We start from the raw sequence: 12339 nt of genomic DNA, 5'->3' as shown, positions 1-12339 counted from the left end.
CACGTTCAAACACAGTGAAAGAAAAATGAAAACACACACTGAGAAAATCAAGCGTGAAGATAAATGTCTCGACAGAAGAACTGAAGAAGAATGAAAACATGTTTATTGTTGTGACCTTTGTGATTCAGTTTACCTGGTGAACGTGTCGTCACCAGCAGCACCAGGGTGACGGACCGGTCCCGCTCAGAACAAAGCCCACTTATATTTGTGTAAAAACGCTAAAGCTGTACACTGCATGTGACTGAGGCAGAGGTAGAGAAGGTAAGTATCATCCAGGTGGAGCAGGTGAGTCATCCTGACACCTGGAGGACTTCAGTGTTTGGACGCAGGTCCAGGAGAGTTCTGACCCGGAGTCAGTCGGCCCAGGATCTGCTCCGAGGGCCTGAAGGGGAAGTCGTACAGAGGGACGCCCAGAGCCCTCAGCTTCTCCTTACAGGTGTGCAGCATGGTGTCATACACCTGCAGGTCACACGGATGTTTTAACCAGCACGTTATCTGACAGAACATCTGTTCACTGAGACGTTAACTGACCTCAGAATCTTGGGCCAAGTCGCACTGTAAGGCATCGATGGTGACCCGTTTGGAGTCCAGTATCTCCTACAGGCAGGGAAACACTCTCAGACAGAAGCTCACACACGTGTAAATTACATTATATCATAATGATCCAGGGTTCAGAACCTGGTGGCGTCCCCTCATGTGGACACAACATCGCACCTCCAGTTTGTTTGCAGCGCTGCCGGCTGCAGTCTGGTCGACGCTGGAGGCGGAGAGCGCGGCGCAGAGCTGAGCCTCCTTCTGCTCCAGAGTTTCTGTCAGCGCCGACAGCTTCCTCTCCAGCAGCAGCTCCTTCAGCCCACTCTTCTGCTGGAGGTCCAGGAGGAGCTCCATCTGCTTCTTCAGCAGCTCGTCGCGCTCCTGCTGAACCTGCCGGACACCCAAACATTCATGAGAGCGCCGGCCGGGCCGAGCGGAGGTCAAACCTGCGATGTGAGCAGCTCACCTTCCCAAAGGCCTGCCGCAGCAGCTCGTTCTCCACCATCAGGTCTCTCAGCTCCTTCTCAACCAGCTTCATCTCAGCTCGACACGTCTGTCGGACACATCGCATTGATAATACTTTAATAATCCATGTCAATGTGCTGGTGATGCTTCATTCTGATGTCTAATAGTGTCACTGTATCTTCATGTGTTGGAAACTGAACAACAGACAAATCTATAAAAAAAATAGACTCAACTTAATAAATCTAATTTTCCTTCATGGAACGAACACTTAATTATCCGTGTTACTGTAATGCAGAGTGTGGTGGTGCTTTGTGTGCAGTGAACGCACCGCCATCATGGCCTTGGCCTGCTCGAACTCCTCCAGCTGTTTCTGCAGCTGTGGCAGCTTTTGTTGGGCCTCCTGCAGAGATTCACTCATCTGTTTGTTCTCCTGCTGAGCTGCTGACAGCTCTTTGTCCACTCTGGAATACTGCTTCATCACCTCCTCGAGTTCTGACTAGGAATCAACGAACACAACACGGCTCATTGAAGCAAAAACACCTGAAGAGTGACTCTGCACTCCAAACATCTTCAACACATGTTCAGGTTCTTTGTGAACAAAATTCAAAATACTTGTGAGTATTTCTTTCCTCCAGTAAGATGCAGCTTCTCAGTTCTACATGTATTGTCTGTATGTAGTGGATGAGTCACCATCTTGTTTCTAAATCAAGCAGGATCAGATTCTCCGGGTACTTTCTGTTCCCTCCACAACATCTATATCAGGCACGTCCACAGAAAAACACTTCAGAGACGACAGTTAGCTTAGCATTCAGCCCTGACTGGAAGAAACTCTGACAGCATCAATGTGTTAGTTTATTGTCTTTTTCAGAGATCCTTTAATTATTTGTCTGTGAGGAGGGTTCACTCTGCACAAATATGATAAACTGAATGTTGTAACAAACTGAATTTCTCTCTTGTAGTTTGTTGTTGGAGTAGTGAAGGCTGAGTTCTTTATTATTGAACTCGTCACAGAGACAACAGGACAGAGTCGAGCTGTTGTTGTAAATTACCTCCATCTTTTTAAGTTTAATGATGTAAAGGACATCTGAAAACTGATCTTTACTGATTCAGGTGTGACAGTCTAACAACATCATTCGGGCAGGTTGTTGTGTGGAAACAGTGTTGCTGTCTCTTCTGTTCTGTTGGTGTTTTCTGGTCTCACCTTCAGATGGTTTCGATCTGATAAGAGTTCACGTTGGATAGAAGCGTAGTGCTCCTCAGCATGTCTGAGAGCTCGGTCATTATCCTCCACCAGACTCACAACGCGACTTTTCATTCTGTCCTCCAGCTCGTTGATCTCAGCGTTCCACCTTTTCCTCTCCGCTTCGCTCATCGTCTGCATGTTGTCGTGATAGTTCAGCTCCATCTCTGTTTAAAAAGCAGCCGGGGGAAAGTGTTCAGACAGAGTTTATTACAGCAGTTTTAAATGAACTCAGAAGTGGAGGTCGGGCTTATTCACCTCTGATTCTCTGGTCGTAGCTGTTTGCCATTTCCATTAACTCCACCTGATGTTTCTGTTGACAGTCAGGAGGACAGATCTGCAGAGCTGCTCGCATGTCCAAATAAAGCAGGAAACAAAACCTCAGGTGTCAGAATAAAACCAGCCTCACCAGCTTCAGCTCCTTGATGTAGGTTTCGCTGTGGAGCTTCTTCTCTTGGAGGTCGGCCTGCAGCCCGCGGGTCTCCCTCTGCAGCCCGAGCTCGGACACCGTGTGCTGGTTCTGGATCAGCGTGGTCGAGGCCACGCCGTCCATCTTCATCTCAGAGGACACGTTGTGGTGCTCGGACAGGACGTGCTTCAGCTTCTGCTTGTACACCTGAACACCGACCAGCAGGTGACGTTTAGAAGAGAAATGAAGCGTCATCAGAAACATGTTGGTGACATTCAGTGTGTTCAATCATAACGAGGTGTGTGAAGAACCTGAAGATGTTCTGGACTAAAGTTACTCTGAATACAGCAACATTGTGTTTTTATGTCTTCGTCCTTCGTGTTCATCATCTCTTCATCCGATCATGTATCTTGCTCCAATACTTCAGCCGAACAGGAAGTTCCAGCAAAGAAGAATTCAGACAATATCTTTGATGTTGAAGCAAATAGAGTGGATGTAAATACAAAACAATATATAACCTTTTGATTGTAGCAGACACATCAGGCTGCACAGAGGTGAGAGGCAGTAAACAGGAAGTATGAAGTTGTGCTGTTTGTAAATTAAATTGTTTTTCAGGATTTTTAGTCTTTACATGTTTCTTCTGTTTTGTTTGGTTCTCTAAATCTCTCTGTCTCCTGCCATTATCTAATCATATGGTCTAAAATCTAAACGCTGGCAGAGAAATATTAAACACGTCTGTGAATAACTGGCTGAACATTAAATGATTAAATATAACAGTAACCCTCTGAACTGTGTGTGTGTGCAGCTCACAGTGATCTCCACTCGGTGGCGCTCCTCCGCCTCCTCCCTCTCCCTCTGCCTGTTCCTCAGCTCGGCCTTCGCCTCCTCCAGGATCCTCTTGGAGATTTCCCAGAATGCCTGGATCCTGTCCCTCTCCAGCTGGAAGTAGCTCCTCTCCTCCCGCTCTCTGTCCAGCTCCTCTCGGAGGCGGATGATGTGATCCTCCAGCTGGAAGTTCACACACAGTCGGGTCAGCTGGAGATCAGGTCCTCCGATCATCATGTCCTCATATCATGTCTGCACCGTGCAAACACTTAACTAACCATTAAATCTGCAGCCTAATAATGTTTAATGGAGTAAGAATGTGTCCTGCAACACATTTTCTTTCACTGTTTCTCCGTAATGTTTTGTATCATTCTTGTGGAGAATGGTGGTGTGGAGGCTTTACCTCCCGCGAGGCCACATGGGATCACATCCTGCAGCTGGTGGTCGCTCAGGGTTTTTAGTTTTAGACAAGCGGATATTAAAGAACAAAGAAAAAGAGAAGAAATTCAAACTAAATCTGATATTTAAATGATCAATGAGGTAATAATGCAAACGTTCCTATCTCAGTGAACAAACAAGCTCCAGGACACTGGCTGAAGCTAGAAGGGTGGCAGGGTCCGCCACACATCGTGTTGCCCTTTAAGGTCAGTTTGTTTATTCAGTCATGAAGACAAAGAGTTTGATTATTTAGTTTGCAGATTTGGTGAAGCAATGTTAATGAAAGCTGAACTTAATTAAAGTCCTGGATGAAGTAGAAAGTAGCTAGCACTTACTCGAGTACTTTTATTAAGTTTAAAAGGTTTTTTTTCTATATAATTATCCTCAATTTAAAGCTGAAGGTCTGATCAGTCAGTGTTTCCTTTCAAACACACCGTGCTGCAGTCACAGGGAGGACAAACTAAATGTCACTCAGCCTTCAGCTGAGCACAGTTTGATAGTATGGAGGCTAATGTTAGCCGTGTTAGCATCTCCCAGCAGCTCTGACCTGGTCCTTGGACATCTCCTCGGTGGGCAGACCGTCCACCACCGCCGAGGCCTTCCCCTTCCCGGCCTTCTTGTTCTTACCTTTGGGCGGCTGGAGATAAAAACACACCATGATTAAACTCGCTCCTCATTAGCTGACCCAGCTAGCTGTCTGCACGCGAAGCTGCTTTTCTAACTAGCTGATGCTAACAACACATGCTAACAACAACACTGTGAATACTTCAGTTAGCTGTTCAACAGGAGTTTACTCACCATCGTGAAATAAAGTCCGCGGTGGCGATAAAATGTCGGTTTAATGTTAAACTGTTAGCTAGCAGAGCTAGAAGCGCTGTGGAGCTCCGCTAGCGTCACCACGACGCGCTGCCATGGCAACGACCAGCGGATTTTTTCATTCACATAAATCTTTATTGAACAAACTGTGTGTAACAGACAGACAGAGACCGGAAACGGAAACACAAAGAAAGAAAGAAAATAAGACAATAAATAAATATGAGACTTTGCGATATAACATATTTAAAACATACATTTTAACAAAGTCAATAAAAACAGATCCATGAATAAAATGTATTTTTTTTGGTATTTATTATTTTAATTTCAAAATGACACTGAAGTGAATCAGAATCAATATTCCTTTACTGCCTCACAAACAGGGGAATGTGTTTTCCACAGCAGCAAAAGGACAGAATATTACACAAAATAGCAACAAATAGACAATATAATTAAAAGGTAAGAACGTGTTGTGCCCCTTAATCTGCTATTACAAGAGCATCATTTACACTTTCTTTAGTACATTTTCAGACAGAGAAAAAAGATCAGATGAATGAATATGAATTTGGTCTCTGTGACAACATGAACAGCTGTCAGGCGACTGTTTCCATCCTCACACTTTACAACACGGTGCTTTTAGATCATGTACTGCAGAATTCTTCCATCTCATGTCTTCAGTATGACCAGGTTCTGTCAGAGGTGACAGGTTAAAGGCTGACACTTCCTGTCTGTTCTGGGTTCTGGGCGAGGTAGTAAACGGCCTCCTCGCTGTGTCCTCCAGTCTTCAGCTTGTTCACGCTGCTGTACAGATTGTGATTGGGTGGCGTGGAGGTGCTCAGCGTCTCACTGATGCTGGTCCAGTAGTACGGACTCTCCACATCAGAGTCCCTGCTCAGCTGCTCCTCGCCAGCTTCAATCTCCTCGTAAATCACATCGGTGACGGTCTCGTTCACGTTGCTGTTCGTCTCTTCTCTGTTTTTGGGGCAGAACCTCAGCAGGAAGACGACCAGAGTCACCAGAGCAGCACCCACGACGGCACCGGCTGCTAGTTTCCAGGACCCGGAGGACCGATGGTTCTGTGGGTCCTCGGCTGCAGTTCCCTCATTTAGTCCATTGTTTCTTTGTGTGACCACGTTGGGATCTGTTGTCACTTGCAGATATATTCTGCTGTCATTACAAAAATACATAGTGGAATCAGACAGTCTCACATCTCTTATGACCAGTGAATTATCTGCCAGGGAGCCGTAGTGCTTGTCAGGGATTTTCTCCATCCCGTCTTCAATCCTGACAATAACGACCTTTGCACCATTTATGAAGCGGCTCCACTGAACATTTCCCACCTTGTGAGGACAGGGCAGCGTCACCTGCGTGTTCTGCTGCGCCACACGTTCAGGAACACCTGTGAAGTAAGAAGGCAGATATTAATGTGTTACAGGTAAACGTGTGTGTCAGAGGTCACAGCTGCTGGACCGAGTATTCAGACGCTTCATGTTAACTGTGTTCACAGGCCTTTGGGAGTTCAGTTGTACATGTGACTTAGTTGAAATGTAAGTAAACATGCTGCCTACATTTCCCACAATGCAACTCAGCCACTGGAGGCAGTTTATCAGATTTCATGCAGCTTCCTCTGTCGTGCTACTTTTTTCACATACACAGTCATCCTCCTCAAGACCTGTAACAACTGTAACATTTAATACAGTTTTTATTTGTAATATTTGTATTTACATCCAGGAGCTGATGCAGGTTGTAAGAACTTGAGCTAATGATACTCTGGACTGGGAGCTCGGAGCTGTGCAGGTCTTATTTCTTCACATTCGGTTGTTAATTTTATTTCACCTTTGACTGTTTTAAAATTTCTAATATATTTCATCTAAAACCAGAATCCGTCCTTTGTACACACAGCAGTTAGATTAACACGGCTTCATTTAATGATCAATGACAAAGACACCAGATCACATCTGTCCTCCACAGTCTTACTGTTTTTTTTAATATTTAAGTGTTTGTAGTTGATGATCATTCACTTTTACTTAAGTCTTTTGATCACATCTCCAATAATAGGAAATAATCAGAAAGCTTGATGAGATTTGTGCCTTTTTACTTTATGGATGAATAAATGAATGTGTTCTTACCAGCAGAGCTGAGACAGAAGCGTCCAGCGAGGAGGACGGAGAGGAGAAGCAGCATCTCTGCAGCCGCTGGACTCTGCTGACTGAAACTGTCTCCATCTAACGGGAAGTCGTGACTAACGAGGCTGTGAAACCAGAAACCAGGAACTCAGTACACTTCAGAACTGATTCACTTTGATAGTTTTGATCATGATTATTTAATTTTCACCCTCGCTGTGCAGTTGAGCTCGTTAATGTTTCAGCTCAGCAGCTGCAGTGAAGATTTTGTGCTTTAAACTGGGTGTAAGTGACGTCTCTTCAGCTGCACAGAGACATCTGATGTTTTAAATCAAATCTCAGCTGCTTCACTTGTTCAGCAGAATGCTGCAGCTGTTTCACTGTGAAGCTCCAGAACTGTTCTGTGGACCTCCACACTCCACCTGACTTTATGATCATATTTTTTGGTTGAACTGTTCCTGTCCTCGGTTTCCTCGGTGCTCTCGCAGCTCTGTGGCTGTAGATGAAGAGATCAGGCTGCTTCACACTGTGCAGGTCAGATTCACTCACTGTGCCTGAAACTGGGACTGTTGGTAAATTCACTGTAAGTTTATTTATTTATTGGAGCTGTCAAATCAGTGTGACGGTAGTTGGTGTCAAACACGAGACTACTGGAGGCGTTCAGATGGTTAATATATGTGGAGTGTCTGTAGTTGAGTCCAGCTGGTTCTGATGCCGCCCTGCAGTAAGTCTCTCAGCTGGACTGTGACTCAACTGTTATTTTTAATTCTGGATGGCGGTTTGTGTCAAACTTCCTGTGAGAGGAAACAACACGATGACTTTTATCATTGCTCAACTTTATTCCAGAGAACATCATGATGACACATCTTCTTCTTTTAACCCGGCTACAAAACACAGCACTTTAAATAAAATATCTTATTTACAATCTGCAGCACGTCAGCTGTTTGTGGGCTCAGATGCTTCTATGTCGTCTTATTGTTGGTTGGCTGGCCGATCTTTGATAAATCCCCGAACGACACTGTACCTGAGCCTCGCTTCGCTGGTTTGGCCTGATGGGGACAAAAAACAGAAACATTTGAAAACAAAAAATGAGACAACACGTTATGACATCACAATGTAACGATCACGTCCACTGATGGATAAACTTGGCGGCTGAGATGAAACAGATTCAGTCGTACGTACAGGTGAATCTATCTGAGGCAAAGAGGTGTTCTCTTATATCTGCCTCTGTGCAGACTCACAGTTGTACCTGACCCCAGGTGTCATCTCACCTGTGACTCATGAGGCTTCCAGCCAATCATGTAGAGGATCTCGAAGGTGGCAGGGACGGACCCGTCCTCGTTACCGTACATCTCTGAGACACAAACACACATGGTGAGGTGAAACCGTTACACTGCAGTTAAAGGAAGAGTTCAGGAGAAGTTTAAACTTTCCTTCAGGTTTTTATCTTCAGCGACGGAGAGCTAACGAGTACAAATGACCATCATTAAAACTGACATCATGTGATCCTGCAGATCAAGCTTCTTCACCAGCTGATCAAACAAACAGAACACAACGTTCCTCCACCAGTTTGTGGTCACTTTCAAGAAAACCACCCTCACTGTCACCTCCCTCTGACCTGTACCTGCGTGTTCACCACTGCAGCCTCAGAGAGAGGAAGTTAGAGCATGTACAGAGTGCCAACGCCGACAGAAGCGTGTCTATATTAAGCTGGTGTGGTGTGTCAGTGTGGATCATGGTGAGTAAAAGGCACCAGGTCAGGTTAAATAAAGGAAACAGTGGAAAAACAGAGAAAGCAGAAGTGTCAGGAAGAAAACCTGCTGCACCGACATGAGGAGGAAACTGTGTGTTGGCAGATCTGAGCTCAGTTATCTGAGTGTTTCTCAGGTGTTCTGGTGGCTCGCTCACCTTTATAGATAGCTGCTGCTGCTAATATGGTGTCTCTGTGCAGCAGCGACCTTCTGTTCCAGGCACAGTTACTCTCACCCATACCTGAAACACATGATCGTCAGATCAAAACTACGACAACACAAGTCAGATACCTGTAGAAGTGTAAAGGTTCAGCAGCTGCACATCTCAGATTCTTCTATTTTAAGGCCGGTTTGATGTTGGAGATGAATTATAGTCGATACCTTGTAAGTCCGTCATGACTTCAGTGATTCCTGGATAGTGAACCTGAACGTCATCGATGTCCTGACAGAGACACAGAGACGGTTCAGTCTGAGTTCACATTTCTTCTTATTCTCCTGAATGTTTAACTGTAGATGTGTAAAGTTACATACATTCATTATTGCTCATTTTATCTGGTATGAATATATAATTGTCACATGTTTATATTATTTTCATAATTTCACAGTTTTCTCTTGTATCTATAACTCAGGCGGAGATCTGCCCTCTGCTCAGTGATGTGTTGGTATTGAGAGGGAGTTCTGATGGATCCTGGACTCTGTCTGGTTCTGATGGTGGTTCTGTTCCTCACCACAGTGAGCATGCTGAAGCCGGCCTGGCCCAGCAGGTTGCCCAGGTCGGTGACGGCCGTGTAGGGGGAGACGTGGGGGGAAAATCCTCCCTCCCTCTCCGTCTCGGCCAGCTGGAGGGAACAGCGCAGCTCGTACAGCGTCTCTCCGCCCACCATCGCCCCGATGAACACCCCGTCCGGCTTCAGCACCTGGTGGATCTGAGCGGAGGAGGACGACAGGTTAATATCAGCTGATAATATCAACCAACCAAGACATCAGTCGGGTCCAAACCTCCACTGAAACATTTAAAAAGGGCTCGAAGTGAACAGACACTCTGCAACACATGAAGAAGAGGCTCATGTGGACTTTCTCTCACCACAAGTAGAAAACTAAACAGTGGAAAATGTTTCCTGACTGAACTGCGACCTCTGCTGGGAGATCTTCACGAGGCAGCTGATGTTGAGCAACATGAAGTCGATGCTCACCTGTCTGAGAGCTCCGGGCAGATCGTTGATCCAGTGCAGACTGAAGGAGGAGAACAGGAAGTGAGAGTGAACATACAAACATCAAACATGTGAACATCACAGCTGCTCCTCCTCGGTTTCCTCATGTGAGAGTCGATGGATGCAGCAGTTCTGGTGTTTTATACACTAAATAATGTGAAAACATGGTGACAGAATACAAAAAGGAAAGTGAGACAAACACCAACGTCTGTGTTCTCGTAGATTTAGAGTTTACAGTTAAATTCTCCATCAGATCCTCCTAACGTGGAGAAAACCTGAACCAGCACAAAGAAAATATTATATTTAAAGACTGTTTCACCTCAGGCTGCTCACCACCAGGTCGAAGGTGTTTTCTTTAAACGGCAGAAACTCCTCGTCAGCTAGAACACAATGAGTCGGGATCTCACTCTGCCGGCTCTGTTTCTGGAGACGAGAGCCGTGAAACGAATGTTAATCAGCATCATGTGCCAACATTCAGTAAAGGAACAGTTCACCTAAAGATGAAGATCCAGCCCTCCTCTCCTCCCTCCATGCTGACAGAACGCCAGCTTCACAGTAAAACTACTGAAGTAGCTGGAGACTTGATTTAAAATGGAGAAAGAACCAAAAAAAATGAAGAAATTAACTCCCAAACTTGATTAAATCTTTGCTGAATTATCTGTCAGAACTTCCTGTTTGCAGTGAACCTGTGGGTGTTCAGACAGCTGTCACTGGATCACCGTGGTACTGAAGAGAACTGAGAAACGTGATGTTTCTGAGGCAGGTTCTGCTCATGTGAGGAGAGTGTTTTTATTTAGGATTTCTAAGTGAGTTCATAGTCATCCTCTCCTCCCTCCTGACTTGGCTTTATATCATCAGGAGGAGGAGAGGAGGACTGGATGTACATTTTTTGGGTGAACTGTTCCTTTAATTCATATTGCATCATCAGTCCCAAAGGAGTGACTGTAACAACAATCAATGAGTCTGACTGTATTAAAAGATAACGAGCACATATTAATGTGAGGACACTCACCAGAGTTTTCTCTGAGACGTCTGTGAGGAACAAACGCTCCACCACATCCTGAAACACCGACAGACACACAGACGGGACAAAGTCAGTGTCAGTACTGCGGTGTTTACCTGGATCAGTGATGTCATCAGACAGATCCAGGTGTTCACTGTACCTTGCTTAAATGCTCTGCGATGTGACTTTTTCCAGCACCGATGTCCAGAGCGAGAGGAAACGTCCTGAGAGGACGAGAAGAGGGAATGACGATAAGAAAGAGAAGACAACAACAACAACAAACATGAAATAAGAACCCAGCTGTGACGTCATAAACTCACCTCGTGATGTCATAGACCCGATCTGCCACCCGACTGCCCACCTGCAGCACAACAAGCTGATCTTACTGCACTGTGTCTGCGGACATGATCACTTCCTCTTCTAAGGATCAATGTTACACTCTCACATTTTAACATTTTATTTTACCGTGTGTTACTCTCATCTCTTAATCCTGTCACTTCTGAGCTGATCTGGACTGTGTTCTGTGTCTATAAATATAAAACATATGGGCCGATACTACATGTATCTATGATTTGCCAGTATCAACCAATAACATCAATCAATCAATATATCGATCGGTCTGTGATAAATGTGGAGAAGTTAAAAGTACTTTATCTCCCTCTGAGATGTGCTCTGTGAGAAGACAGCATGAAAACACGCCAGTCCAGTACCAGTACCTCAGGACCGGTACCTCAGGTGTGCACTTGTACTTGGTGACGTCACTATGTCTGTGGGCTCGTACCTCGTCCCTCAGGTAGTCGTACTGGTGTCCGTCCTGCAGTGAAGCGGCCCAGTTCTTCTGCCTCTTCTTCATCTCCCTGTTGAACACGTTCATGGTGCCCCGGCCCGGTACCGACAGCGCTCTGCGGGCCTCACACCTCGGCCCGGCCGGGAGTCTGCAGCAGGAGGACGGGAGCCGGCTCCAGCTGCCTGACGAGGCGGCCGGAGCAGAACCGGCGGCCCGCAGCCTGTGCAGGACGGTCCGGCTCACTCCGGTGCTCATGGTGCTGCTGTGTCCAAAGTCAACGAATCAGCTGTGAATTAAAGCAGAACCTCTTCACACATGACAACAGAACCTGACATGCTTCCTGTCCTCCACAGCGATGACCTCCGAGGACAGCAGGGGAGAAAACACGGAACTGGATTCTACTCGGCTCAATGGAAACTATGGAACTGGACTTCAACCTGGAACCGGAATAAAAACATTAAACCTATTTCCCCACCAACTCTTGTTATATTTACTCGAACCACTGTCTTTTAATTTAATTTGATTTTAAAGCAGTTGCGCTCAAAGTGGGTAGGTACAGCAGTTTGTAAGATCAGACGTTTTGGTGTATCTGTTATTGATCATTTATCAATCAAATGACAAAAAAAGAGAAGGAAGACCTAAAATGCATCAAAAATATAGTTTTGAGTAACTGTGAACTAAATGTGACATGTTCGATAATAGTTTGGATATTAAAGTCATATTTTGGAAGTTATGTCAGT

The 12339-nt window shown here is 45.4% G+C and overlaps 3 protein-coding genes and 1 long non-coding RNA gene across 5 annotated transcripts; 1 reads left to right on the top strand and 3 right to left on the bottom strand.

Annotated features, from left to right (window-relative positions):
- Positions 1-81: 81 nt before the first annotated feature.
- Positions 82-4864, bottom strand: LOC119023922 (dynein regulatory complex subunit 4-like). Its single transcript, XM_037106229.1, has 11 exons — positions 4710-4864; positions 4459-4548; positions 3459-3656; positions 2649-2855; positions 2498-2552; positions 2201-2406; positions 1328-1495; positions 1001-1087; positions 715-924; positions 532-597; positions 82-459 (listed from the first exon to the last, which is right to left on the bottom strand). The coding sequence occupies exons 1-11, from the start codon at positions 4710-4712 to the stop codon at positions 313-315; spliced, it is 1437 nt and encodes a 478-aa protein (XP_036962124.1). The 5' UTR covers positions 4713-4864; the 3' UTR covers positions 82-312.
- Positions 3570-7919, top strand: LOC119024264. Of its 2 annotated transcripts, none has more exons than XR_005076437.1 (2): positions 3570-3694; positions 6860-7919. It is a non-coding gene; the product is annotated as an uncharacterized LOC119024264 (long non-coding RNA). The 2 variants fall into 2 exon arrangements; XR_005076436.1 differs by lacking the exon at positions 3570-3694 and adding an exon at positions 4067-4117.
- LOC119024130 lies at positions 5038-6980 on the bottom strand. Its single transcript, XM_037106620.1, has 2 exons — positions 6854-6980; positions 5038-6123 (listed from the first exon to the last, which is right to left on the bottom strand). Exons 1-2 carry the CDS (start codon positions 6906-6908, stop codon positions 5432-5434), a joined length of 747 nt encoding a protein of 248 aa, XP_036962515.1. The 5' UTR covers positions 6909-6980; the 3' UTR covers positions 5038-5431.
- ndufaf5 (NADH:ubiquinone oxidoreductase complex assembly factor 5) lies at positions 7667-12006 on the bottom strand. Its single transcript, XM_037106525.1, has 11 exons — positions 11594-12006; positions 11133-11173; positions 10973-11036; positions 10822-10869; positions 10129-10232; positions 9792-9831; positions 9327-9524; positions 8980-9040; positions 8756-8839; positions 8119-8201; positions 7667-7896 (listed from the first exon to the last, which is right to left on the bottom strand). The coding sequence occupies exons 1-11, from the start codon at positions 11852-11854 to the stop codon at positions 7810-7812; spliced, it is 1071 nt and encodes a 356-aa protein (XP_036962420.1). The 5' UTR covers positions 11855-12006; the 3' UTR covers positions 7667-7809.
- Between the last annotated feature and the right edge of the window lie 333 nt (positions 12007-12339).

This window comes from Acanthopagrus latus, chromosome 1 (genome assembly GCF_904848185.1).
Source record: "Acanthopagrus latus isolate v.2019 chromosome 1, fAcaLat1.1, whole genome shotgun sequence".
Classification (NCBI taxonomy): Eukaryota; Metazoa; Chordata; class Actinopteri; order Spariformes; family Sparidae; genus Acanthopagrus; species Acanthopagrus latus.
Note: the sequence above shows the minus strand (reverse complement) of the source record. Positions and strands in the feature narration are given on the sequence as shown.